This window comes from Oncorhynchus mykiss, chromosome 9 (assembly GCF_013265735.2).
Source record: "Oncorhynchus mykiss isolate Arlee chromosome 9, USDA_OmykA_1.1, whole genome shotgun sequence".
Lineage (NCBI taxonomy): Eukaryota > Metazoa > Chordata > Actinopteri > Salmoniformes > Salmonidae > Oncorhynchus > Oncorhynchus mykiss.
The window spans coordinates 39,849,570-39,874,017 of NC_048573.1; the positions used below are offsets into that span (position 1 = coordinate 39,849,570).

Genomic DNA, 24,448 nt, shown 5'->3' on the forward strand with positions numbered 1-24,448 from the left:
AAAATGCAAGAAACTACAGAAATTCTGATGATGCCTGCAGTTTGTACAGTAAGCCAACAGTAGGCTGTGTGTGTCTTGGCCTGCCCTCTAAGGTTGTGAGCGGGGTCTGATTTCCCCTCGTCATCGGTGCCCTGAAAGTTACCCAGCTGTCTCACTCACTCACAATGACACCTGCCCTCACAGTCCCTTACTCACTCACCCCTCTGCTCTAACCACTAACCATTGGATCACTGCTAGGAAATGACATGCATAAAGAATAGCTCAAAAGGGAAGTACCAATCAAGAGTTAGAAGTGTTTCGGAGGTCTCCGGTGTGACAGGTTGCTCATCACACACGAAAGGAATATCTCTGAATCCAAACTGGTGAAGAAAGCCTTTGACATTCATCCACATACCAGATTCAATTTCTTCATTGACTGGACTAGCAACCAGTGGGACCAAGTATGTCTCAATTTCAACTATATTGCATTCCTCTGTTTTTAGCGTGTGGTCTGTTCAGTTCTTTTCTAACTCGACATCATATATTTAATTGTTCGGTCAGCTATTAGTTAGATAGAAAATTGTTTAAGTTTTAATTGAGAAGGGAAATATTCGCGAAGACTTCTGGCCTTATATCGTTGTACTTTTCCCCAGAACTTCTCAGCTCATGCCCAAATTTAGCTATGATGAGATTGAGTTACCCTTCCCCAAAATAGTAGAGTGGATGAGCGTATCTTGGGGGGGGGGGGGGGGGGGGGGGGGGTGTATGTGTATGTCCATGTATGCCTGTGTGTGTGGGTAAATCATCCTGCCCATACCTAGCTGTTCTGTAAATCATTTTAAAACTCCCACAGACTAGACCAAAGTAGTCAAGTGTTCCGTTCAAATGGTTCTCAGATTGAAGGTGATATTGAAAGCCAGTGTTTCTGTTCCCTAAACTGTTTCATGTCTCAGGTGCGTAGCACTGCAGGACGAGCGTGAGAGCTCACACATCACACCATGGCCCAATATGACCAGTGAGTCTACTCTCATGTTGCTGAACTCAATACACTATGTACAGAATGTGGATAGTCCTTTTAAACAGTTACCCCTGGTTCTAATGAACATAATATGGGAAATCTTTAGGAATTATATTTTTCATTGCAATAATCATGTGAAACTTGTTCAAATTCAAATGCTCAGCCACCATAACAATTCTTCTGCAATGTTCACTCTCAAATACATTTCAGGTGTCCTTGTCGCTCGATGTTGCTTAATGTTCTCTGTTTGTTTGTCTGTGTTAGACTGGAAGATAAACATTCGGTGGATATCCACGACAACCCCACAACTCCTGACAATATTGTAAAAGAGGAAGACAATACTGTGAGTGGCACATCAATCTGCCACCGTTGGCAACACCATCCCCCAAACAGATGAAAATTACAGCCAGCTAGGACGCTCATTAGTGTAATATATGTGAGGGTTCCCCGTTCCCTATTTCTATTCTGTAGTTAGGTGACACTATGGGCTAAACCTAGAGCTTTTTTTTCATTGACCACATACTCGCCCGAAGTCAAATAATATTTAAAATGCTTGTTAAATGAAAAGCTACTTTTACTTGACTGATTTACTTAACTGAAGAAAAAAAAAACATTTGCACATTATAGAGAACCACCGTGTGGACTTGTCAATGACAGGAAAGCATTATTTTGACTAGACTGATTTTTACCTCTCCTAACAGTGGTCACTAGGGAGAAGGAAGGAAAGCTGTCTACCACTAATAGTATTGAGACGTAGCCACTCTCTCTCTCTGCAGGTATACTTCGTTTATGAGGAGGAGGTGGAAGTAGAGGAGAAGGAGCCCGAGCCTGAGCCCGTTGTTATATTGGTGAATGACAAACCACACAAGTTCAAGGACCACTACTGCAAGACGCCCAAGTTCTGTGACGTCTGTGCTCGTATGATCGTCCGTAAGTTTAAAATGAACCAGGAGTCGCTCTTGTATTTATTCATATTATCTGTAAAGCTTAATCATACTGACTAGCTTCTTACTGTACATATTTTCAACCTTTCAGTCAACAACAAGTTTGCTCTAACGTGCAAAAACTGCAAGACCAACATCCACCACTCGTGCCAGTCCTATGTTGAGTATCAGAAGTGCTTTGGCAAAATTGTAAGACGTTTTCTATTCATAATTTAGGTCACGATCGGTATAAAGTCAGATCACGATCAAGTTCATGTTGCATGTGGTTGCCGGAAACACATCAATTCCTCTACGTATTCATATTGCGGTCTCTCCTGTAGCCCCCAGGTTTCAGACGAGCATACAGTTCCCCTCTATACAGTAGTGACCAGACAGATGCAGGTAAGATACTAACCATCTCGACAAGCTAAGGGTTCAACTTGTGTTCAACATATTTTGAACTGTGTGTTCCCTCTGCTGCGTTCTCCTGTCCAGCCCACTCCAACCGTAACGACCCTGTGTTTGACACCCTGCGGGTTGGGGTTGTCATGGCAAACAAGGAGCGCAAGAAGGGGTCTGAAGACAAGAAGAACGTGAGTGTGGCACACATTAGCCAAAAGAGAAATGAATGACGATAAGTCACAATAACGGTATCATTAACTGACAGACATTTGCATAGGGAATATAAATTGTATGTTAACCATATTTTTCACCCTCCAAGATGATGATGATGATGATGGAGGAAGAGGAATCACAACAACCCAAAGAAGACGAGCAGGCAGAAGGTATTGAAAGAGGACGAAGGATGTCCATATTGACGCATGTGATAATTCAAGTTGGTGCCCTCTATGGTTCCACTGCATCAACTGTACAAAAATATGGTGTATTTATTTATAACCACATAGTTTTACTTAAACAAATTGTGCCATGTGATTTGATATTGGAGCCCATTAAAGGGAATGGTAAACTAACTGAGCGGTTGTTAATCAGCATTAAATAAAGGTTCAATAAAAAATGTAAAATGAAGAACACTTTCCTAATATTGAGTTGCACAGTTGTGTCAAGTGGGATGGATGTCCTTTGGGTGGTGGACCATTCTTGATACACACGGGAAACTGTTGAGCGTGAAAAAAAATCTAGCAGTGTTGAAGTTTTGACACAAACCGATGCGCCAGGCACCTACCACCATACCCTGTTCAAAGGCACTTCAATCTTTTGTCTTGCCCATTCACCCTCTGAATGGCACACATACACAATCCATGTCTCAATTGTCTCAAGGCTTGAAACTCCTTCTTTAACCTGTCTCCTCCACTTCATCTACACTGATTGAAGTAGATTTAACAAGTGACATCAATAAGGGATCATAACTTTCACCTGAATTCACCTGTCTATGTCATGGAAAGAGCAGGTGTTCTTTATGTTTTGTGTATGTATGTCAACCTTTTCTCAGACAAAACAGAATGGCATACAGTACAGAATAAATCCCCAAAATTCTTACACTGAATGTCAAGGAGCTACATAACAGGCTTGTAATGCTGGGTCTAAACGTTGAGGAGTTCAACATTGTTGTATTGAAACTCTACAAAGACCATGTGTGTGATGTGTTTGTAGGAAAGCCCGAGGGGGATAAGAAGGGAGACAAGGCTGACAAAGCAGATGACAAGGTAAGGGGCTTTAACCGCCTGACAAGCCCTGACGTCATGTATACACTTACCACGTCCACATCAACAATAGCACCCTGTCTGGTACGTCAATACCAGTAGACAAACATCGGTCTATGTATGCTACAGAAAAAGAAGGAGATGGGAAACATGGGAAATCAGTCCCATTACTACCTGGCTCTGTACCGCTTCAAGGCCATTGAGAAAGATGACCTTGACTTCCAGTGAGTTTCCTAAAACATTTCCTTACATTGTATGAGTGACGTTTTATGTCCAATATTTCAGTCTGGTGAACGTTTTTAAATCCAATTTCATACAAATATTACAAACCTTTGTGTGTCTTTCAGTCCTGGTGATCGAATCACTATAATCGATGACGCCAATGAAGAATGGTGGAGGGTAATGGTTCCTGACAAGATGATCGAGCCAGCTGACAATGATCAAAACTAGCAATGGCTCTACCAGCTCATTGGCCTTCTCATTTCTTGTCGACATCGTAAATAAGGCCTGTTTTCTATTCTCAGGGGAAGATTGGTGAGAAGACAGGTTACTTCCCCACCAATTACATCATTAGAATAAAAACTGGGGAGAGGGTGTTCAAGGTGACACGGTCCGTCGTGGGAAACAGAGAGATGGGACAGATCACTCTGAAAAAAGACCAGGTAAGAAACAGATGGGTCGCTGTTTGTCAGACCTGAGTCAAATACTATCACGTCCTTGAAAGTACTGTAATTTAGGTGTGCTTTATGTTTCTAGGAAAATAATGTGTTGAGTTTTTCTTTGTACAGGAAACTGATTTCAGCTTTATGATCATGAACAGTATGGATGGAGGTGTGCATGTGGACAGTGACTGTAATGACGCTAGTGTGTGTGTTTGTGTGTGTGTGTGTGTGTGTGTGTGTGTGTGTGTGCGTGTGTGTGCCTGGTCATCTGCAATGATTACAGTACCTCTGTGGAGCCACAGCACCTTCCTCCATCCTCTTTGTGTTGTGTTGCAGATCGTGGTGAAGAAGGGAGAGGAGGTGAATGGCTACCTGAAGGTAAGCACTGGCCGCAAGCTGGGCTTCTTCCCCGCCGACCTGCTCCAGGAGATCTGAACCTTACCGGATCACAACCACAACCATAGGACTTGGGTCACACCGTCACCAGGACCATAATCACACAATTCATCAAACCCAGTTCCAGTGAACACACGTGACCAGGCACAGCATTTTTATACTACCAATCTAGCACCACTATCATTTTCCACCTGTAGGGGCCTAGGTCTGATCTGGTGAGTCTGTAAGCTGTTTGAGGGCTGTAAAGGCTCAAAGGGGGCAAGGTTATTGAGTGTAACCCAATACTGCAGCCTCCCCAGCCTGTTGAACTGGGTCAGCTGGCCATGCAATCCGAGCTGGATGGAGAAATGTGTTAGGTCAGACCGTAAATGTGTGTGGTGGGAATTTAAAAAGTTAACATGTTTGTGTCATTTTAATGTGATGAAAACTGGACAACCTTAAACCTTAAACTAGATCTTCAGCAAGGTTCAAAAGGCAATGGTTGTAACTACTGTAAGTAGCTAGGATTTCGACATCTTTTTTTTGTTATTCATTCTAACAAATGTATATTTTGGAGGCTATTGCTTACTGTCACTGTAGTAGCTTTATTTTCCCCTTGATGTCCATGTTAAAGGGAGCTTGCTAAAGTGCATGTCGTTATTTTTTTGCATGGGCCCATCTTTAATAATCATTGCCAAAACAATGTGCTGTGTATTTGAGGAATTTATATAGAGCAATAACCTATAACCTATGGTGACACACAGACCCACATGCTTTTGCCAGACTAACGTAGGCCTATCATTGATGCAAGATTGTAACATTACAGGCCTATCATTGATGCAAGATTGTAACATTACAGGCCTATCATTGATGCAAGATTGTAACATTACAGGCCTATCATTGATGCAAGATTGTAACATTACAGGCCTATCATTGATGCAAGATTGTAACATTACAGTACAGCCATTTGTTATTCATGTTCTATTGAAATACCAACAGCCAAGTGCAGGCTTATCCCATTTATTGTCTTTCTTGATATGCATCCTTTCAAAACCTATATAACTCTGTGATACCGTCATAGTAAACTTGAATGACTGACCATTGTGTAAACATGAAATCAATTCACAATTAGAAATAATGTACTTTATTGTTGTAGCAGTATTTTGCATTCACTGATATGTGTGTGTCTACTATAACTCAGGACTCATATGCCTAACCTAAACAGGTAGGCCTTATCAGTTCAGCTTTTGTCTACAAAATAGTCATAACAGGTACTCATCTTGATCCAGTGATGGGGACCAGAGCCATGTATTTGTTCTAAATACATGGCTCTGATGTTGACAACTAGTGATGTGCAGTTCGCAAACCATATTTATTTATGTCGTTATTTCTGAACTACTCTTTTTTTCTGACTCGAGAAACATAATATTTTTTTTTGAGTGACTCGTTAATTTTAGTCCTTCATTTGACTTTCCTCTTCTTCTTCCTCATCCCCTTCTTCTTCCTCTTCTTCTACTTCTTCGGTATCATGTCGTTCACACATTTTGTTTTTGCATGCCGCTACCTACCTAAATTTGCACCAACAACTAACCCTACACTTAATTGTATAACACTATTTTTTATCATAAAAAAATGCATGTAAAAACTGTCCAACTATGGAGAATATCCTAGCTCCATATATGAAATTAAGGAAATGCGTATATGGAGCATGTCTACTCCTTATATCTAATAAAATGTCAGATATACACGCTCCTTTGTCCCATGCCCTCCTTCACACTTCTTACATCTCCAAATCTCCTTCCTACACACTGCTGCAATATGACCATAAGCTTGGCATCTGAAACACCTCAGTGGGTTCGGCACAAAAGCTCTCACTGGATAACTGACATATCATAACATGACTTTATCGGGTAAAGAATCTGCTTAAAAGGACAGACCCTGCTCTGGAGAGCAAAGCAAGTCACAGGTCTCGTTTCACTAGTCATGTGACATGAAGTGCCTGCTCCCTCTGGACTGAAGAAACACAGAAAATCCTCACAAGTCCACTTTGAGTTACCTTCACCAATTTAACAGTACCCAAATTATTTCCTACCCAGCCTGAGACTACATATAGATCAGCCAAAAGGCAGGGATCCACTTTCTTCAAAAATGTCGATCCCACTGTGCCCGAATCATCCTTTGCATGACCATCAGGGCAAAGCTTGGACAGAGGTCTTCACCAAACCTGCCAAAGCAGGTAGGTAATTCATCCTCACTCTCCTCAGGTTAAATTTCTGAGCCATCAAAGCTAGCAGAATACAGGTTGTACTTGATGCCATTCTTCCTCAACACACTTCTTCCCTCTACACTCAGCTCTTCTCCTTCTTCCTCGCTGTCCATAACCATATCTATCTGCTCACCACGCTCTTGCCATGCCTTCAACAGCTGTATTGCTTACAGAGCACACACTGATGGCGTTTCTCCAACATAAACTTCAGTTCCTTAGGCCAATTTACAAGTCTGGCTATCTCTTGCCTCTCCGTGCTTCTCTTCTATTGTTACAACTGAAACCCGATTGGATTAGTTTCACTTGAACCTGAATGTTCAAATGGCATGTGAAAATCTGCCAGCAAAGTCACAGGAAAGCCAATAGACTATACAATAAAACCTTTGATGCATATGGTTCACATACACTATACATATACAAAGGTATGTGGACACCCCTTCAAATTTGTGGATTTGGCTATTTATACCATACCCTTAGCAGCCACGCTAAACCTCGTTTCAAATGTATCAAAACATAATCTTATTTGTATGCCTATCAATCAACACATCTACATAGTTTAAAGCAGACGTTTACAAGTATCAGTCACAAATGACAGCTCCAATAAGCCCTGCCTTTTGGCTGATCTATATGTAGTCTCAGGCTGGGTAGGAAATAATTTGGGTACTGTTAACGACATGTGAACGGGAGGCTCGTAAAATCATGACTCTTTCGAGTTTTCAGTTTATCGTTCGCTGGTAGGGGTCCTGAATGCTCTGGGCATTGCTGACTAAAGTGAACGAAACGAGTCGAAATATTTGAATTTTGAACAAACGAACAGAAAAGATCAGAGTAAGTACGAATAAAATAGTCCAACTTTCCGTCACTATTTACAACTTGATTAAGCAGACTACCTGTAGCTACTACCTGCAAGCCTTCTCACAAAACTTCTTCAACATTTATTTCACAAGAGTAGGAAGCCCAGCCGTGAGGCCGAGCATCAAAAAATTAGTTAATACTCATAATGTTCCTCCCCACGGAAATCTTTAGTAAAAGGCGAAAGATTTATGCGATCTGAAGAGAAACCAGAGTGTACTGCAGACTGAAAGAACCGGCTCGCAACACGTTCAATTCATTACAAGTCCCGGTGACGTTATATATATCAATATCACCCAAACTGTAAAGTTGGCAAATCACAGTTTTATTACATTGACATTAAAATAATCCCACATTCGTAGTGGAAACATGTTGCAGTATTATTATTATATTTCAACATTTAGTAGCCTAAAATTCCGTACGAAATGCATGCTGGGGATTATTACAACCACTTCCTATTTCAGCCACACCCATTGCTGACACGTGTATAAAATTGAGCACACAGCCATGCAATCTCCATAGACAAAACTTTGGCAGTAGAATGGCCTTACTGAAGAGCTAAGTGCCTATCAACTTGGCACAGTCATAGGATGCCACCTTTCCAACAAGTCAATTCATCAAATTTCTGCCCTGCTAGAGCTGCCCCAGTCAACTGTCAGTGCTGTTATTGTGAAGTGGAAACATCTAGTGGTAACAACAGGTCAGCCACGAAGCGGTAGTCCACACAAGCTCACAGAATGGGACCGCCGAGTGCTGAAGCGCGTAGCTCGTAAAAATTGTCTGTCCTCGGTTGCAACTGTTCATCATGAGCTTAATGAAATGGGTTTCCATGACCGAGCAGCTGCACAGAAGCCTAAGATCACCATGTACAATGATAAGCGGCGGCTGGAGTGGTGTAACGCATTATCTGGAAACGCATTAGCTGGAGTGATGAATCATGCATGACCATCTGGTTGTCCAACTGACAAATCTGGGTTAGGCGGATGCCAGGAGAACTCTACCTGCCTCAATGCATAGTGCCAAGTAAAGTTTGGTGGAGGAGGAATAAGGGTCTGGGGCTGTTTTTGATGGTCCGTCCTAGGCCACTTAGTTCCAATGATGTTCCACCTTCTAGACAATTCTGTGCTTCCAACTTTGTGGCAACAGTTTGGGGAAGACCCTTTCCTGTTTCAGCATGACAATGCCCCTGTGCACATAGCGAGGTCCATAAAGAAATGGAGTTTGCCAAAAGGAACCTGAAGGACTCTCAGACCATGAGACCATGGTCTGTTGAAATCAAGATGGAAATCTTTGGCCTCAATGCCAAGCGTCAAGTCTGGAGGAAACCTGGTACCATCCCTACGATGAAGCATGGTGGTGGCAGCATCATGCTGTGGGGATGTTTTTCAGTGGCAGGGACTGGGAGACTAGTCAGGATCAATGTAAAGATGAACAGAGAAAAAAGTAGAGATCCTTGTTGAAAACCTGCTCCAGAGCATTCAGGACCTCAGGCTGAACATTAAATCTAGTCCTACCCCATCGTAAAATCATGACTCTTTCGAGTTTCATTGTTCGCCGGTAGGGGTCCTGAATGCTCCGGGTATTGCTGACTAAAATGAAGAAAATAAATCCATTTTTTTTACATTTTGAACAAACGAACAGAAAAGATTAGTAAGAAAAAACATTAAGTGCAAACAGTCCAACTTCCCGTCACTAGTTACAACTTGATTAAGCAGACTGATTGTAGATCTCTATATCAAACTTCCTCAACTTTTATTTCACAAGAGTAGGAAGCCCAGCCGTGTGGCCGGGCATCAAAAAATTGGTTGATACTCATAATGTTCCTCCCCACGGAAATCTTTAGTAAAAGGCGAAAGATTTATGCGATCTGAAGAGAAACCAGAGTGTACTGCAGACTGAAAGAACCGGCTCGCAACACGTTCAATTCATTCCAAGTCCCGGTGACGTTTTATAAGGCAATTTCACCCAAACTGTAAATTCCGCAAATCACAGTTTTATTACATTGAAATGAAAATAATCCCACATTTGTAGTGGAAACATGTTGCAGTATTATTATTGTATTTAAACATTTAGTAGCCTATAACTCCGCGCGAAATGCATGCTGGGGATTGTTACAACCACTTCCTAATTTCTCAATCTATGTATAGAGAGAGTGCCATATGCCATACACCACTATTTAATCGAATTATACATGGGAAATAATAATATAGCTATTAGTAAAAGGCATAGTCAAAAAGGAAAACAAAACGTCTTACGTCTGTATTTCACTGATCCCACCGTGTAACACACTCACACGCATGCGTAGTAGTACAGCTAACATCTCCGCCACATCCCCATAGTGCAGTCCTCAAACAAAGCCTACGTTTTCTAAACTCTGTGTAGACATCTTCATTAGGTCTGGACTTTAAGCATCTGTGTAAAATGCATCATTCTGTGTATAGTAGTTTATTCAACTGCAACATGCAAAATTGATTAGCTCCACTCTTTTGATATAATAAAAAAAATCCTAGCGACATGCTGTGGTCATACTAGGTACTACACACCATGATAGCCCATGAAACCCACAGCGTGTAAGGTGGTGGTCGTGGACTGGCCTAAACCATTTATATAGTAGATGGGCTTGCCACTTTTTTTTGACACTGATGCTATCATAAGTACATTGAACCATCAAATTATGTGAATCTTGGGTGTCCTTAAAATGGGCCCGTGGACTGTGACAGTGTGAATGATAATGGACTAGTTAAGACAAAAGCCCATGGGCCTAATGGGGCTCCCTCTCAGGGCCCTCACGGTTAAAATACACCAATGCAGTCATTTGAGTCCTATCACTTTCTATAGTTTTTAAACATGAAGGCCTAAAGCGGAAAAACAATATGTTAGGCTTGTAGGCCTACAGCTAGAGCTGCTACTACATCTAATTAGCAAAACAACAACAATTAAACAAGGCAACAGTAAACATGTTGTCCCCCACGAATGATGTAGCGCCCCTCTTTGGGCCAATCAGTGTAATTTTTGTAAAGGATGGATCTTTTGGAGATCATTACAGCCTAAATTACGTTCTTTTCATCATCGCTATGCAATCCAGGCTGATTTCTGCGACAGTTTCGCTGTTTAAACAAGTTTTGTTAAGCTAATAAAACAAAAACATGAATTCAAACTACTTTTGGGTACCTTGTTAACATTACAACATGAAGTCCATGTCATAAACATTTCTACGTTTCAGAAATGGCAAAGAATGTGTAAACTAATTTGACACATTAAAGTTACTAACCCTACAGATCACGAAGTCAGCTAATTTCCACTCCATTCATATGCAAATCCGTTTGATTCATACACTGGCTTGTCTGGCTGTCATGTTTTTATTTAACCTGCCCTTCCCTTATCAACACTGAAATAATATCATTTCAGTTGTCCTCTATTATAATATTATAATATAATACCAAGTCCTTTAAAAGTTACCAGTTCTTCCACACTGGTATCAGTCCCACATAGATAACTATTAGAAAGTATGTTCTGACAGTCTGCCAGTAGTGAGGAATTCTTCTTCCGTTCCACTGGTTGCACTTCACTGGTGATCTTGTATTGTTTCAGGTACAGTCCTTGAATCGAAGGATATTGCTGCAGCCTCAGGCGGTAGATTCTCATAACCCGTAACAAAGGAAAGAAAAAGTGAAAGTAACATGCCCTGGTTTCAAGAGAAATTGATATTTCACATAGATTTCCCTAAGTAAGCATGTCCCAATTATCAGGATAACGTTGGACATTTCACCTAGACATCCCTAATATGACGACTGCGGTATACAACATAGAAGCTCATCAGGTTCTGATCATCTTACTATGCTTCTTCACCCGGGATTGGCCCCCGATTGCTAATCAATCAGTTCTTTATTCTCCAGGCTCAGCTTTGTCATCACAATGGACAACCTTGCAATGAGTGACATGTATCCATCGTGATTTTCCCTGGACTTTTACTGCTGACCTCGTTAGAAGCCAAACTTGATAAGGACCTTCCCATTTTGGCCCTAATGCGTCTGTCACATATTCCTTTACCATCACCCACTGTCCTGGTCACGTCATGTCCCCCTTCGGGAGTTATTCCCCACGCCTCTTTTACTTGTCTGTCTGCTTCCCTTACTGCATTAGAGAGTTGTATGCAATAGTTAAGCATTGTGTCACTCATAAAGTGAACGCCTGCTTTCTCAAGCCTAACGTGCCTGGTAGTGACATGAGTCGAACTGTGACGACGTCAAACGGACTCAACCCTGTGGCTTTGTTATGTGTTGCCCGTATACTACATAATACCGTAGGCAATGCATGTGGTCATGCCATCCCTTCTTGATGCATCTTTGAAAGTCTCTCTTTCGAAACCCAATTTGTGTGTTCTACCAGTCCACTCGATTGAGGATGATAAGGCAGTGTAGATGCCAGTCTATGTTCAGAAGACGAGCTACCTCCTGACAAACCTTTCCTGTGAAATGAGTGCCTTGGACGGAATCTAATTGTTCCCGGTTGGGAATTATTTCTCAAATTAGAATTTTAGCTGTGTGTTGTGCAGTGCATTTCTTAGCATAGAGTAGGTTTCAAGCCATCGTGAGAAACTATCAACAAGGACCAGCATATCTTCATGTCTTTTACATTTGGGCAGTGTGATATAATCCAGCTGTTGATGTCTGAAGGGTCCTGGTGGGGCAGGCGCTCGTCGTGTTTGTACTTCCAATCGTCCTTTGGTGTTATTTTCCATACAAATGTTGTAATTCGCTACAACAGCCTCAGCCTCTTTCCGCACATCAGGATTCCACCATTTGCCCACAAAACGATAAACTATCTTGTCCACACCAATGTATCCCAAAGAGTGGATCTGTGTCACCAAGTACGGTAAGAGTGCATTTGGCGCTACACATCTCAGGTTGTATTTCCACACCCCTTCTTGACTGAGTTTGCATCCTGCAGCCATCCATTCCCACACTTCATCTTTTGGTGCACTGCTTTGCATATCTCTAATGTGTTGCAACGTATCCAAGGTGTATCTCCTCATCAGTTTAGGTGACAGAGGTGTTCTCTTTGCAGCCGCCTTAGCAGCTCTGTCAGCCAAATCATTACCTTTACTGTCATCTGTAAAGATTTTTCCATGTGCTTTCATTTTCAAAATTGCAACTTGTCCAGGTAACTGGAGAGCATTCAGTAGAGCCATCACCTCTGGTCCATTCTTCACAGGAGCTCCCAGTGATGTCATGAATCCTCTGTTTTTCCATATTTTTCCAAAATCATGGGTAACACCAAAAGCATATCTTGAGTCTGTGTAAATGTTGGCTGTTTTTCCTTCAGCCTGTTTACATGCTTCTGTCAAAGCCACCAATTCCATCACCTGTGCTGATGTTCCTGCAGGTAACGTGCCTGTTACTATCACATTGTCCATTGTAGTAAATGCCCAGCCAGCCCCCCCCCCCCCCCCCCCCACACACACACACACACACACATTGCTTGAACCGTCTGTGTATAAGATAAGCTCAGGGTTTTCCAACGGATGACTCTTTATAAACTCATCAGAGAGCTGATCCAAAAACCAACTGACAACAGTCATGTTCAAGTAATGTGGTATCTGAAGGATGCTTCAGAATTCCTGGATTACTTGGTGTACCACGTTGTGTGATGATGTTAGGAGCCTCCAATACAGTTGACCATTTGTTCTGACGAGCGGCTGTGACCTGTGCAGTTCGATGAATTGTCAAAAGAGTATGAACATGGTGGCGCAGTGGTTAGGGGCGCTGTACTGCAGAGCCAGCTGTGCCACCAGAGACTCTGGGTTCGTGACCTGGCAACCTGTGGGGCGACGCACAATTAGCCTAGCGTCGTCCGGGTTAGGGAGGGCTTGGCCGGTAGGGATATCCTTGTCTCATTGCGCACCAGCGACTCCTGTGGCGGGCCGGGCGCAGTGCGCGCTAACCAAGGTTGCCAGGTGCACAGTGTTTCCTCCGACACATTGGTGTGGCTGGCTTCAGGGTTGGATGCGCGCTGTGTTAAGAAGCAGTGTGGCTTGGTTGGGTTGTGTTTCGGAGGACGCATGACTTTCAACCTTCCTCTCTCCCGAGCCCGTACGGGAGTTGTAGCGATGAGACAAGATAGTAGCTACCAAACAATTGGATACCACTATATATATATATATATATATTTTTTTTTTAAAAAGAGCAGCATGTGGACACTTGATGTTGGTCAAGAACAAGTGATGCCACCATCGACACAGTAAGTAGCCTGCATAGCTTTGAGACAGGGCCCCCATCCCAATGCCACATCATCCAATTTCTCCGAATAGTAGCCTACAGGTTTCTGACAATCACCATGGTCTTGTGTCAGAACTGAAGTCATGTAGCCATTTTCTTTCAGCCACAAAGAGGGTGAATGGTTGGCCTGAGTCCGGAATGTCCAAAGCCGGTACTGATGACAAAGCTAGTTTGAGCTTGCCTAAAACCTCTGTTCTTCCTTTGAAGGCAACAGTCTTTTGAATCAGGGTCTCCCTTGAGGAGGTCGTTAATGGATTGTGCAATTTCGACGAAGGAGTCCACTCAGCATCTATTTCAATTGCACAAGCCCATGAAGGAGCGAAGTTCTTTAATAGTAGTGGGCTCTTTAGGCAGCTTGTATGGCAGCCATACAATTTTGTGTCATCAGTTGACCAAGATAGGGCTAGCTTTATGGCCTTTGGCATGCAGGTGGTCTAACAGGGATTTTTAGATCCTTAGCGTGTGTTTCCTCATCTTCTGAAGCCAACAATATATCATCAACATATTGTATGACAACAGATGACATCTGAGGGAGAACTTGGAGATGTCTCCGCAATGCCCGATGGTAAATCTAAGGACTATTAGGAAGGCCCATAGGAGTCCTAGTCCACTGATACCATTGACCATCCTCAGAAAAAGCAAGGCATGGACGGACCTCTGGATGTAAGGGTACAGACCAGACAGAACCCATTAGCCACATCAATGACTGAGAACACAGAGTGAGCAGGTGACAATGAGGAAAAAATGGTTGAGGTGTCAGCCACCAGTGGAGTGAGCTTGGAGATGGCTTCATTTGCATTCCTGTAGTCCACAGTCACTCGCCAGTCACCACTTGATTTTTTCACTGTCCATACTGGGCTATCGGAGGCAGAATGTGTATTTTCAACTATACCCATGTCCCATAGATCTTTAATCACTACTTTAGTAGCGGCCATAGCTTCCTTGCTAATGGAAAATTGTTTTGTGCAAGGTAGGGCAACACCTGTAAAGCACACTGGTTCCATATCCAAAGTTCCACACTAATTTTTCTTCGTAGTCCAAATAGGATGGTTCTGAACTGTAGATCCCTGCATCAATCTTCATTGGACCAATAGAAATTGATAATGATTTGGTTTGTTTCATATCTGTCTCCAGATATATCCAAACGCTCGTGCAGGTCCATCCGAAAACTTCAAAAAGTTATATTACAGGTGCTGGGGACTGTCAAACTAAGTATAGAATCAATCTTTAGGATGTTGTTATCATAAATCGTCAATAAAGTTCCAACCGGAGAATTCCTATGTCTGTAGAGAAGCCATGAAACGCAGGTCGCTATCATGTGAAATGCACGTGACCAGGACCTGGCTCTCTCATCTAAAAACACATTGTAAATCTTGCAAAAACAAACGTTGCAAATAAATTGGTCTATTTACTGGCCTACTACACCAGATGAAAAGTTACGGTTAACAGGTAAAAAACAGTTTTCTAAACTCCCTAGTGTAGGGGCTAGCTTTTTAGACTATCATATACATTTAAAGCCTGAACGTTAACCACGTGGTAAAAAAAAAGAAAAAAAGACGAGAGCAATTTAGATATTAAATGATCTCTCTGCCTCATCATGCTATTTCCACACACCATCACACACATACGACTATAGTCAGCAGCAACCAAAATGGCTACAGAAATCACATCCACACATACTGGCACTATATGCCTACTGTCTTTATATTCCACTGGGAGAGCGTTCTTATCATTGTGTCAGCCTCCCTGTGGCAGAACCAGGGGCAGAAGTCACCTCCCCGGGGATGAGTTCTAACGAGCCAGGAGGTTTGGTGACAGATAGACAGTAGCAGAGCAACTCTTCATTCTGTCAGATTTTCTCTTGAATGTATTACCAGTGTGATGAGAGGGTCTTTATGATTTCAATGGTCTCACATTCTGTCTACAGTTCTATAGCCTACATGGAATATCATTAGCCTTCAAAATGTGTATTCTTTGACCATGGTCTATATTTACCATGGTCAAAATCAAAAGAAAGTCCGCTACAATGCAAATTGTGCAGGGTAGGTGGTTAGTGAAATGATGCACATATACACATTTGTTCTAATTTGCTCTCATTGTACAAATGATGAGAAGCAGACAGACGTGTGAATGTATGACACACACACAGAGAGAGAGAGAGAGAGAGAGAGAGAGAGAGAGAGAGGGTGTGCGAGGGAGAGCACAAATGAAATCACAGGGGCTGTCCAATATCATCACTAAGGTGAATCTCTCAAACACTTTTTTTTTTATCTTTCCCCCCCCCCCCCCAGTTCGTCCTGTTTTCACAGAGCCATGGACCTCACGGCAGAGTGTCATTGAAGCCACTACCAACATTTTCTGACTTTTGAATCAGTCTGAAGTGTTCTAAGTTTTCTTCCAAGGGAATTGCTCCCAGACTTTGATTGCCACAGTGTCCAGATTTGTTCGACATAAGACATTCAGGGACGAGATGAGGATACTATTCATCAGCTTTGCCATCTTCTGTCTGTGGCTTCTACCAATGGTAAGCTACAGTATTTGACATTATTTTCACATGAGGGTTGGCAATCATCTTCAGATAAACGGCTACTAAATGCTATACAGAGAGTTTAAGTAAACGTGGCTTTTGTCAAATCTCAAAAGTGTTTCGTCTTTGTGCCTGTTCATGCCTTCTTCATTTTGTGTGTTCACATGCAGAGAAAAATCTGTGATTGTGATGCGGATTTGAGAGGGAGAGGGAAAGCATAACTATAAATAAAATATTAAATTCCCATTATATAACAAATCCATCCCTGGGGCAAGAAAACAACAGGATCATATTGATTATCTGAATAATTATTCTGCTGAACATAGAGGGAGCATTTCAGTCCTCACACTACCACAAAGCCATAGGCTACAGATGGAAATCAATGATAAGACATTCTCTGTCTCTATGGTAGAGGTTGATAGCTATGAAGTTGTATGCTATGCAGAGATATGTTGATGGTGATAACATAGAATAAGGGCTTTGGGTACACTGTAAAGGGGTTACCATGAATTGTAAAGTAGCTTACTGGCAGCTCGTGGCAAGAAAATTCTGTATTTCATATTACAGTACACTTCCTGTAATATAAATATGGTGCCAAAGCATGTACTGTGTAATGACACACAGTACACAACTGTAAAATGGACTATTAGACTGTCAATTTTAGTTTGTATTTCACAGAATTTTATTTTACAAGGGATTAGTGCAAGCCGGCTGGCTGCTTGGTAAAGTGTTAAGTTTACAAATATTATAGAATATTAATGAATATTTGGTGTTTTATATCACTTGAATTTCTAAAGGCTTCCAAACTGGCAGCGTCTACAGGGAATAACAGACAAAAAAATGTTTTATTCATAGTTTAAAATGTTCAAGTTCAAATTCAATCCATCATTAATTTCAAATCCTAAATAATAAACAATTCCAACAATAAGCAACCAATTAAAATTAGGCAAACCAAATGGTCATCCAATCAAACGAAAACAGAAAAACTAAAGCAATCAATCAATCAATCAAAAAGGAATCAGAAAAAAATCTGTCTGTCAGTCACTCAGTCCTCAATGTGTCTGTGTCTTATTGTTGGGGGGGGGGGGGGGGGGGGGGGGGGGGGGGGGGGGTCTGGGCTGGCAGTTGCTGAAAGCAGGTGGCAGTTGTGCTAGGTGGGTGCGGTGTACAGGGTTGTTGCTGGATGTGGCTGGGACCGGGAAAACCTGGGTTGGTACTGGTGTTGGGGCCAGGACTGGAAGTCATGCTGGGACCGGGAAAACCTGGGTTGGTACTGGTGTTGGGGCCAGGACTGGAAGTCATGCTGGGACCGGGAAAACCTGGGTTGGTACTGGTGTTGGGGCCAGGACTGGAAGTCATGCTGGGACCGAGGCTGGAGGATTGGTGCTGGGGACTGGGAAAAACAGGTTTAAAACATGCTGCCACTCAAATCTCTCTCCCGACTGTAGACATGTTAAATTGACGGGGAATATAACTAGTGATAGAGCCGACTCGTTCGCGAACGACCTAAGAGCCAGCTCTTGTAGGTGAACTTTGGGAGCCGGCTTGTATATCAGAAGAGCTGAATCTATTTATAAAAATATTTAAAAAATTAAGATATGAATAATCAAAAGATTTAAATTAATATAATTAACTAATTCAAAGAACGAAAAATGAAATAAAATAATATAGGCCTAAATATAAATATAGGCTCAAGTGCGCACACATTCATTCTGACTGTCTGCTCAGACTAACAGCCTCACCTGTTGTTCCTGTCAATCAGACACGCAGTGTCAACCAATGAACCAAAGATGCGTGAGGGAGGGCCGAGCCAACTCATTCACAGTCACACACTTAGCCGCCGAGGAGAGAGAGGAAGGACAGCTGTGAAAACAACAGCTGGAAAATGAGTCAGAAGCACAGTAGCATTTGGATGCATTTTAATAATGTAGACAATATTAGAGCACAGTGTAGAATTTGCCAAAACAAAATCTCATATAAAGCTGGTTCTACACACAACTTTACACCAGCATATGCAAACTGTGCACCCAACTGTGAAGCTAGCTGTAGCGGACCTTCCAGAAACTAGCGGGCCTGCTAGTGATAGTGGTGGAGCCAGCACCTCCACACGGGAGATGTATCCACTCAGTCTGTTGTCTGTTGTGTTAGCGACAATGTAGCTAACACAACCCAAAAAATCTTGCCATGAAAATGTTTAAATGGATGTCTTGCCCACACAATCAACCTGATTGTAGGAGATGCTCTGAAGGTGATGAAGCCCACTGTGGACAAAGTGAAAGCAGCTGTAGAATACTTCCACAGGAGCGCTGAAAACCTAGTCTACACAACGACAGATGAGGCCTAAACAAGACTGCACTACAAGGTGGAATTCAACATTTTATATGTTGAAGTGGTTTCTTGAGTCAAAGGATGGCATCATCTCTACCCTGGCCATTGTCAATGCACCTGTTGATGCTCTGGCCCAAGAGGAATGGGAGGTGGTGGAGGAGGTGTGCAGAGTCCTGGAACCCTTTGAGCAGGTCACTGTAGATGCCGTTTTACGAGAGAGCAACTGGGGATGCAGCACGAAGGAATCCCTCAGCAGATGCCATAATGGAGGTCCGATCCTATTTGGAGGAGCCCTTCCGCCAAAGATCTGCAGATCCTCTGAGCATGTGGAAGAACCTGGCCTCTTACTAAAGTCATGACAGGGAGACTTTGCATAGTGGCCACATCCGTTCCCTTAGAGGGTTTTCTCGAAAACGGGACAAATAATTACTGAGAGAAGAAACCGCACCAGTCCCTCGAAAGTGAGGCAGCTTGCATTTCTGAATGCAAATCTCTCATAAAAGAAAAACATGGTCAGCATTGCTGTGTGCTGCTGGTTATAACATGGCAATAAGGAAGAGAGAGAAAAGAGGGAGCAGTTTAATGTTTTAAGTGGGATGCTGCAGTTTTGCACATTGTTATTTATTTTTCTTTGATATGGTGCAATATTCTATTATGCTCTTCAGATTGTATTCGTTTTGAATGGTTAGATTTATATGCACTTGGTTTATATACATTAAAAGGTTACTTAACTTTAAATGCAAATGTTTAATATAATTATTTTTCATAACAAACCAATGCATTTTTAAATACATTGTGGTTAAGGTAGAGTATGATTTCATTTAATAACTTAATTAGAATTGTTTTAACACCAATCACAGTCAAACTATCGCAAACTGTTTGAGATGAAAAAATACAAAACACGTTTTTTTTTAAAGAGCCCGTTTGGGAGCCAAAAGAGCCAGTTCTTTTTGGTGAGCTCAGCTGAACAAACAGGCTTACTGAAAAGAGCCAGAATGCCCATCACTAAATTTAACCAGATAGGAGTTAAATTGGTACAGCACTCTCACTCATGGGTGCAACAAAGAGAGCCTTTTACAAGGCACGCCTCAAAATATGCTATTGAGCCAAAAACAACAACAACCATGCAACTACTAGTGGTCAAAAGGTTTTTGGCCCTCCAAAAACATGGTAAGGTACTGTAAACTGTGGGGTGGAATTACAGCACCATTCGAAATACAGCAATCTTTCCCTACCGACAACATTTTCCCACAATGCACCATAATGTTCAGTATGACGCAGTAAAACGTTTGAGTATTTTACTGTTGAAAATACAACAACAACAAAAAAAATGACAGTATAATTTACAGTTTTCCATTACAGTGTAGAACTTCCTCAAAGTTAATTTCTCTTTATCTAAGTTATGATCTTATATTCAACATACCCCAGAAGACTCTGGTTCCCTCAAACTGATAAATAATTCCAAATGCTATTTGTGTCTATGCAGTTGTAAGGTCTGAAGATGTTCACTTACGTAACGGCATTAATTCATCCCCTTGATGATAGCAATAAAGACACTGTTACCCACATTTAGCAAATTCACGATTTGTTATCAATGCACTGGATGAATGAGGTATTCATTTAAAATAATACTATCAAAAATTGAAGAACACATACTCTTATTGAACTGGGATCATTAGACAGACGGAATTTACGCAATCTATAGTCTCCATATTAATGCTATATTAATCACTTTTTTTTTATTCATGCACCAATAATAACTAGAAATGTTATCATTTAATTGGCCTCTTCGGTCGCAAATGAACTCCATGTGTCGTTACAGTACACATCATCCTGAGGGTTGACAGCTGCGCCGGGTTAAACTGATCATTTGCTCAGCAAACACAATCTGGAGAAACATACAGTGCATTCATTGTTCACATTAGAGAGTTGGTCTAACTCGGTTATGGCGCAACTCAGGTTGAGTGTTTTCCTCGGGGGGCTCAGCATGAACCACAGTGAGCCGTAACAACATTTTGATGATCTATCCATTTACCAAAAGCAGCCTCTATTTTCTTTCCCCCAGCACCATTCTCACACATGACGATCATGTGAGTACACTAATGATTATTGCCCATGGAGCCGTGTGTAACACGTGCACCATCTTTCACTGCCATCCCCATTACCATGAGCTGAGGTTTCCCATGTCAGATTGTATTCTAACCCAGCCACGGCCAGACATACAGACAACCGGACACAGAGCCACTGGACATGACTGTCAGAGTGTGGTGCCCAATTAGAGCTGGAGCATGGCTGGCTTACCACCCTGCTAGTGGAGGAGATGAATGCAGTGGCTCAGAGTTCATTAGCCTGATGAGGGTTCTGTAATGGATCATTGGTTTGACAGTGGATTACAGACAGGAGAGTAGTTATGAGAGGGCATGCAGAGAAAATAAACGTAGTTAAAGCTATACTATACGTTGATGATGTGTAAGCTAACATTCTATATACAGATGTGCTGAGTATATAGTAAGGATATATCATATTACCAATCAGTGAATGGGATTGGGAGCACGCTATGCTGTATAATATTGGTCCCGTGGGCTTGGCTGTAGCAGACTTTACAACTCACCGTTGTGTACTTAATCTCAGAAATATTGGATTGATAGAAAATCCTCATGACTGATGTGCTTATTAGTATTTATGTATTTTTATGGAACACGTCAATAGGTGGTTGCCTTTCTAGCTCAATAAGTGTCATTATAATGATTCATCCAAAGATAATTGAGGAACATCATTCCCTTTCTATTTAAGCCTGAAAATAATTGAGGTGGAATGTTGCCAGTTCCAATTTGAAGAAAAGAGACATATTATGCCACGGCCATGAGTTTATCTGGTTCCTAATCTTGATCACTGATCACGAAATCGGCAAGAACTCAAATGTGTGTGTGTGTGTGTGTGTGTGTGTGTGTGTGTGTGTGTGTGTGTGTGTGTGTGTGTGTGTGTGTGTGGGTGTGGGTTTTTCTGTAGCTGACAACTATGAAACAGATAACAGATGGCTGCAGCAGAGCACATGGAGCCAAGCTGACTTCACACTCAGCTGTGTCTGACAGTCACATTTACATGAGCACTTAGTGCAGCACAGTCTATACTCTCCAACTATATGTTACAATCAACCTACCAATGAAACACTCCTGGGCCACAACGGCTCGGGGCAAGAAAAAAGAGACTGTATCCAATGTCTTTTCGAGTGGATAATGGATCGATGAGATTAACTATCTTTTCAAACATTTCAATGAGCTTGTGGCATCATCCCATCATTTTAATAATGTCTTTGTCAATTCCTCATTAACACTCATGTACTCTTAATTGTAGTTTTAGGATCATGTGGGAACTGATCAATAGATTTCTACCTTTACTTTATCAAGGTTACATCCATATCAAGCCCACAGGCATGTGAAGATTGACAGCAATTCATTAGAGACAAAGAGAGAGACGGACTGAAAAAAATACAAAACTTATCCTTCATTCATCTGTCCGTAGGTGCAGGAGGAGGATGCTGGGAAGACCTTGGACTATCTGAACCTCGATCCAAATGTTGACAACACCTCACAGCCCCTTACCTACGAAACAGGAAGGAGGGGGAAAGAAGGAAACCTTGGAGCTGCATTGAAAGTCAAACACCTTTCCAAAGATGTATCCACCAAGCCTAAGGCCTCCAGCTATAGCTCTGTGGGCCCATATGGCTGGTCACAGAACCTCTCCCTCCCCTTGGATCAGTCACAGTTTCGCTCCAAATCCAAGCCCCCCATAAAAACACCTATCAAGGTCAAGAAGACCTTTGGGTGGGGCAACTTCTACCTCAACATCAAAACCATCAAGTTCAGCCTTCTGGTGACAGGTAAGATAGTGGACCACATCAACGGCACCTTCAGTGTGTACTTCCGCCACAACTCGTCCCGTCTGGGGAATATCTCAGTGAGCATCGTTCCTCCCTCCAAAGCCGTGGAATGGGAGGATGTGGGACGCCCGAAACTCCACTTCCAGAGTCAGCCGCAGTCCACCCCCAATGAGCACCGGCAGGAGATGAATGCCCTCAACTGCGTGGTGGAGTACCAGAGGACCAACAGAGCCAAGAAAACAAAGCCATGCCTCTACGATCCCTCCCAGACCTGCTACTCAGAACACACCCAGTCTCACGCCGCTTGGATCTGTGCCAAGCCCTTCAAGGTCATCTGTGTATTCATCTTTTTTCTCAGCGCCGACTACAGACTGGCACAGAAGGTCTGTCCAGACTACAACTTCCAGGCTGATCTCCAGCACTTTGGAAGACGAGGATAGTGGATGAACTAGGCGGGTTATTAAAGCATGTTTTCCTTCATCTCCTATATCATTGGAGAAAGGGTAGAGATGGAGAGATTTGCTTGGTAGAATGGAAGTCGTCAGTACCGGGATAATATTTTGATAATACACCACTGAAGGGTAGAAGAATTACAGAATATCGAGTAGTGGTTGTTATAGTAGTGGTAGTAGTTGTTATATTTGGGGTCAAATATTGAATTGGTTGGAGTGATGCTCCATGTGCATGCCAAAGCAGCTGGTATTAGCACAACAATAATTCCTATTTTTTACTACTGTAATTATGTTTGTGTAAATTGTCTGCTTTTTTGTCACATATTGCCCATCTGTGATGGCCCTTACATTAAACCTTTTCACTATTCATTTGGGGACATATTGCAACCAAGGCACCGCATCTACACAAAGAAAATGCCAACCTAACCAATTGCTTAATGTCTGTGAGTTGAGTGGACTTCAAAAGGAAATTAATTTGAGCTAGTGTTGAGGTTTGTTTTAGCTGAATTTCAACAAGCTTGTTGAGTAAATTACAAATGTGTGTTTGCTCAAAACCACTGAAAATCACACTCATCGTTATCACATTTCCCAGGGTGCTCTATTGCAGGTTGATTTTCAGAATTGTTTGCTTCAATAACTGTGTTGTTTGTACATTGACTGGTTGATTAATCGTATACTACACAAACATAAATAACATACTTTTTTCCAATCTAATCCAACTTGTTAGTACTTGGGTTTATTACACCCGTTACTGAGATGTTAATCTCAGTTAACCCAGAACCAGGGCGTTGCCACCCATTGGAGAGCCAGGCCCACCCAATCAGATTGAGCAACAACCAAAGATATGTATAAATATATATACACACTGAACAAAAATATGAACACAACATGTAAAGTGTTGGTCCCATGTTTCACGAGCTGAAATAAAATATCCCAGGAATGTTCCATATGAACAAAAACATTGTTTCTCTCAAATGTTGTGCACACATTTGTTTTCATCCCTGTTTATTAATAATTTTTCTTTTGACAAGATACTCCATCCACCTGGCAGGTGTGGCATATCAAGAAGCTGATTAAACAGCATGATCAGTACACAGGTGAACCTCGTGCTGGGGACAATAAAAGGCCAGACTAAAATGTGCAGTTTTGTCACACAACACAATGCCACAGATGTCTCAAGTTTTGAGTTAGTGTGCAAGTGGCATGCTGACTGCAGGCATGTCCATCCGAGCTGTTGCCAGGTAATT

General features: G+C 42.0%; 2 protein-coding genes and 2 non-coding genes across 6 annotated transcripts; 2 read left to right on the forward strand and 2 right to left on the reverse strand.

Moving 5' to 3' along the window:
* The first annotated feature begins 181 nt into the window (after positions 1-181).
* stac3 (SH3 and cysteine rich domain 3) lies at positions 182-6,370 on the forward strand. Of its 3 annotated transcripts, XR_005053243.1 has the most exons (14): positions 182-440; positions 933-994; positions 1,262-1,340; positions 1,774-1,927; positions 2,033-2,130; positions 2,262-2,322; positions 2,416-2,513; positions 2,642-2,705; positions 3,532-3,584; positions 3,711-3,805; positions 3,929-3,980; positions 4,106-4,243; positions 4,580-5,407; positions 5,445-6,370. XR_005053243.1 is itself a non-coding variant. In XM_021615647.2 (13 exons), exons 2-13 carry the CDS (start codon positions 978-980, stop codon positions 4,676-4,678), a joined length of 1,008 nt encoding a protein of 335 aa, XP_021471322.1. In that variant the 5' UTR covers positions 182-440; positions 933-977; the 3' UTR covers positions 4,679-6,370. The 3 variants fall into 3 exon arrangements, 2 of the variants coding, with proteins under 2 accessions (XP_021471322.1, XP_036843857.1); XM_021615647.2 differs by having other exon boundaries at positions 4,580-6,370; XM_036987962.1 differs by having other exon boundaries at positions 204-440; positions 920-994; positions 4,580-6,370.
* A 1,468-nt stretch (positions 6,371-7,838) lies between these two features.
* Positions 7,839-7,954, reverse strand: LOC118966202. The gene has a single exon (XR_005053468.1). It is a non-coding gene; the product is annotated as a U5 spliceosomal RNA (small nuclear RNA).
* Positions 7,955-9,507: 1,553 nt separating this feature from the next.
* LOC118966201 lies at positions 9,508-9,623 on the reverse strand. Its single transcript, XR_005053467.1, has one exon. It is a non-coding gene; the product is annotated as a U5 spliceosomal RNA (small nuclear RNA).
* A 6,690-nt stretch (positions 9,624-16,313) lies between these two features.
* Positions 16,314-24,097, forward strand: LOC110531167 (neurexophilin-4-like). Its single transcript, XM_036987963.1, has 2 exons — positions 16,314-16,538; positions 22,392-24,097. Exons 1-2 carry the CDS (start codon positions 16,485-16,487, stop codon positions 23,187-23,189), a joined length of 852 nt encoding a protein of 283 aa, XP_036843858.1. The 5' UTR covers positions 16,314-16,484; the 3' UTR covers positions 23,190-24,097.
* The last annotated feature ends 351 nt before the right edge of the window (positions 24,098-24,448 follow it).

Excerpts from the sequence above, each read along its gene's own strand:
- stac3 (XM_021615647.2), top strand. Across the intron at positions 2,706-3,531 it reads AGAAGACGAGCAGGCAGAAG|GAAAGCCCGAGGGGGATAAG; the intron begins GTATTGAAAGAG and ends ATGTGTTTGTAG. Across the intron at positions 4,244-4,579 it reads TCACTCTGAAAAAAGACCAG|ATCGTGGTGAAGAAGGGAGA; the intron begins GTAAGAAACAGA and ends GTTGTGTTGCAG.
- LOC110531167 (XM_036987963.1), top strand. The coding sequence starts at position 16,485 with ATGAGGATACTATTCATCAGCTTTGCCATCTTCTGTCTGTGGCTTCTA. Across the intron at positions 16,539-22,391 it reads GTCTGTGGCTTCTACCAATG|GTGCAGGAGGAGGATGCTGG; the intron begins GTAAGCTACAGT and ends ATCTGTCCGTAG.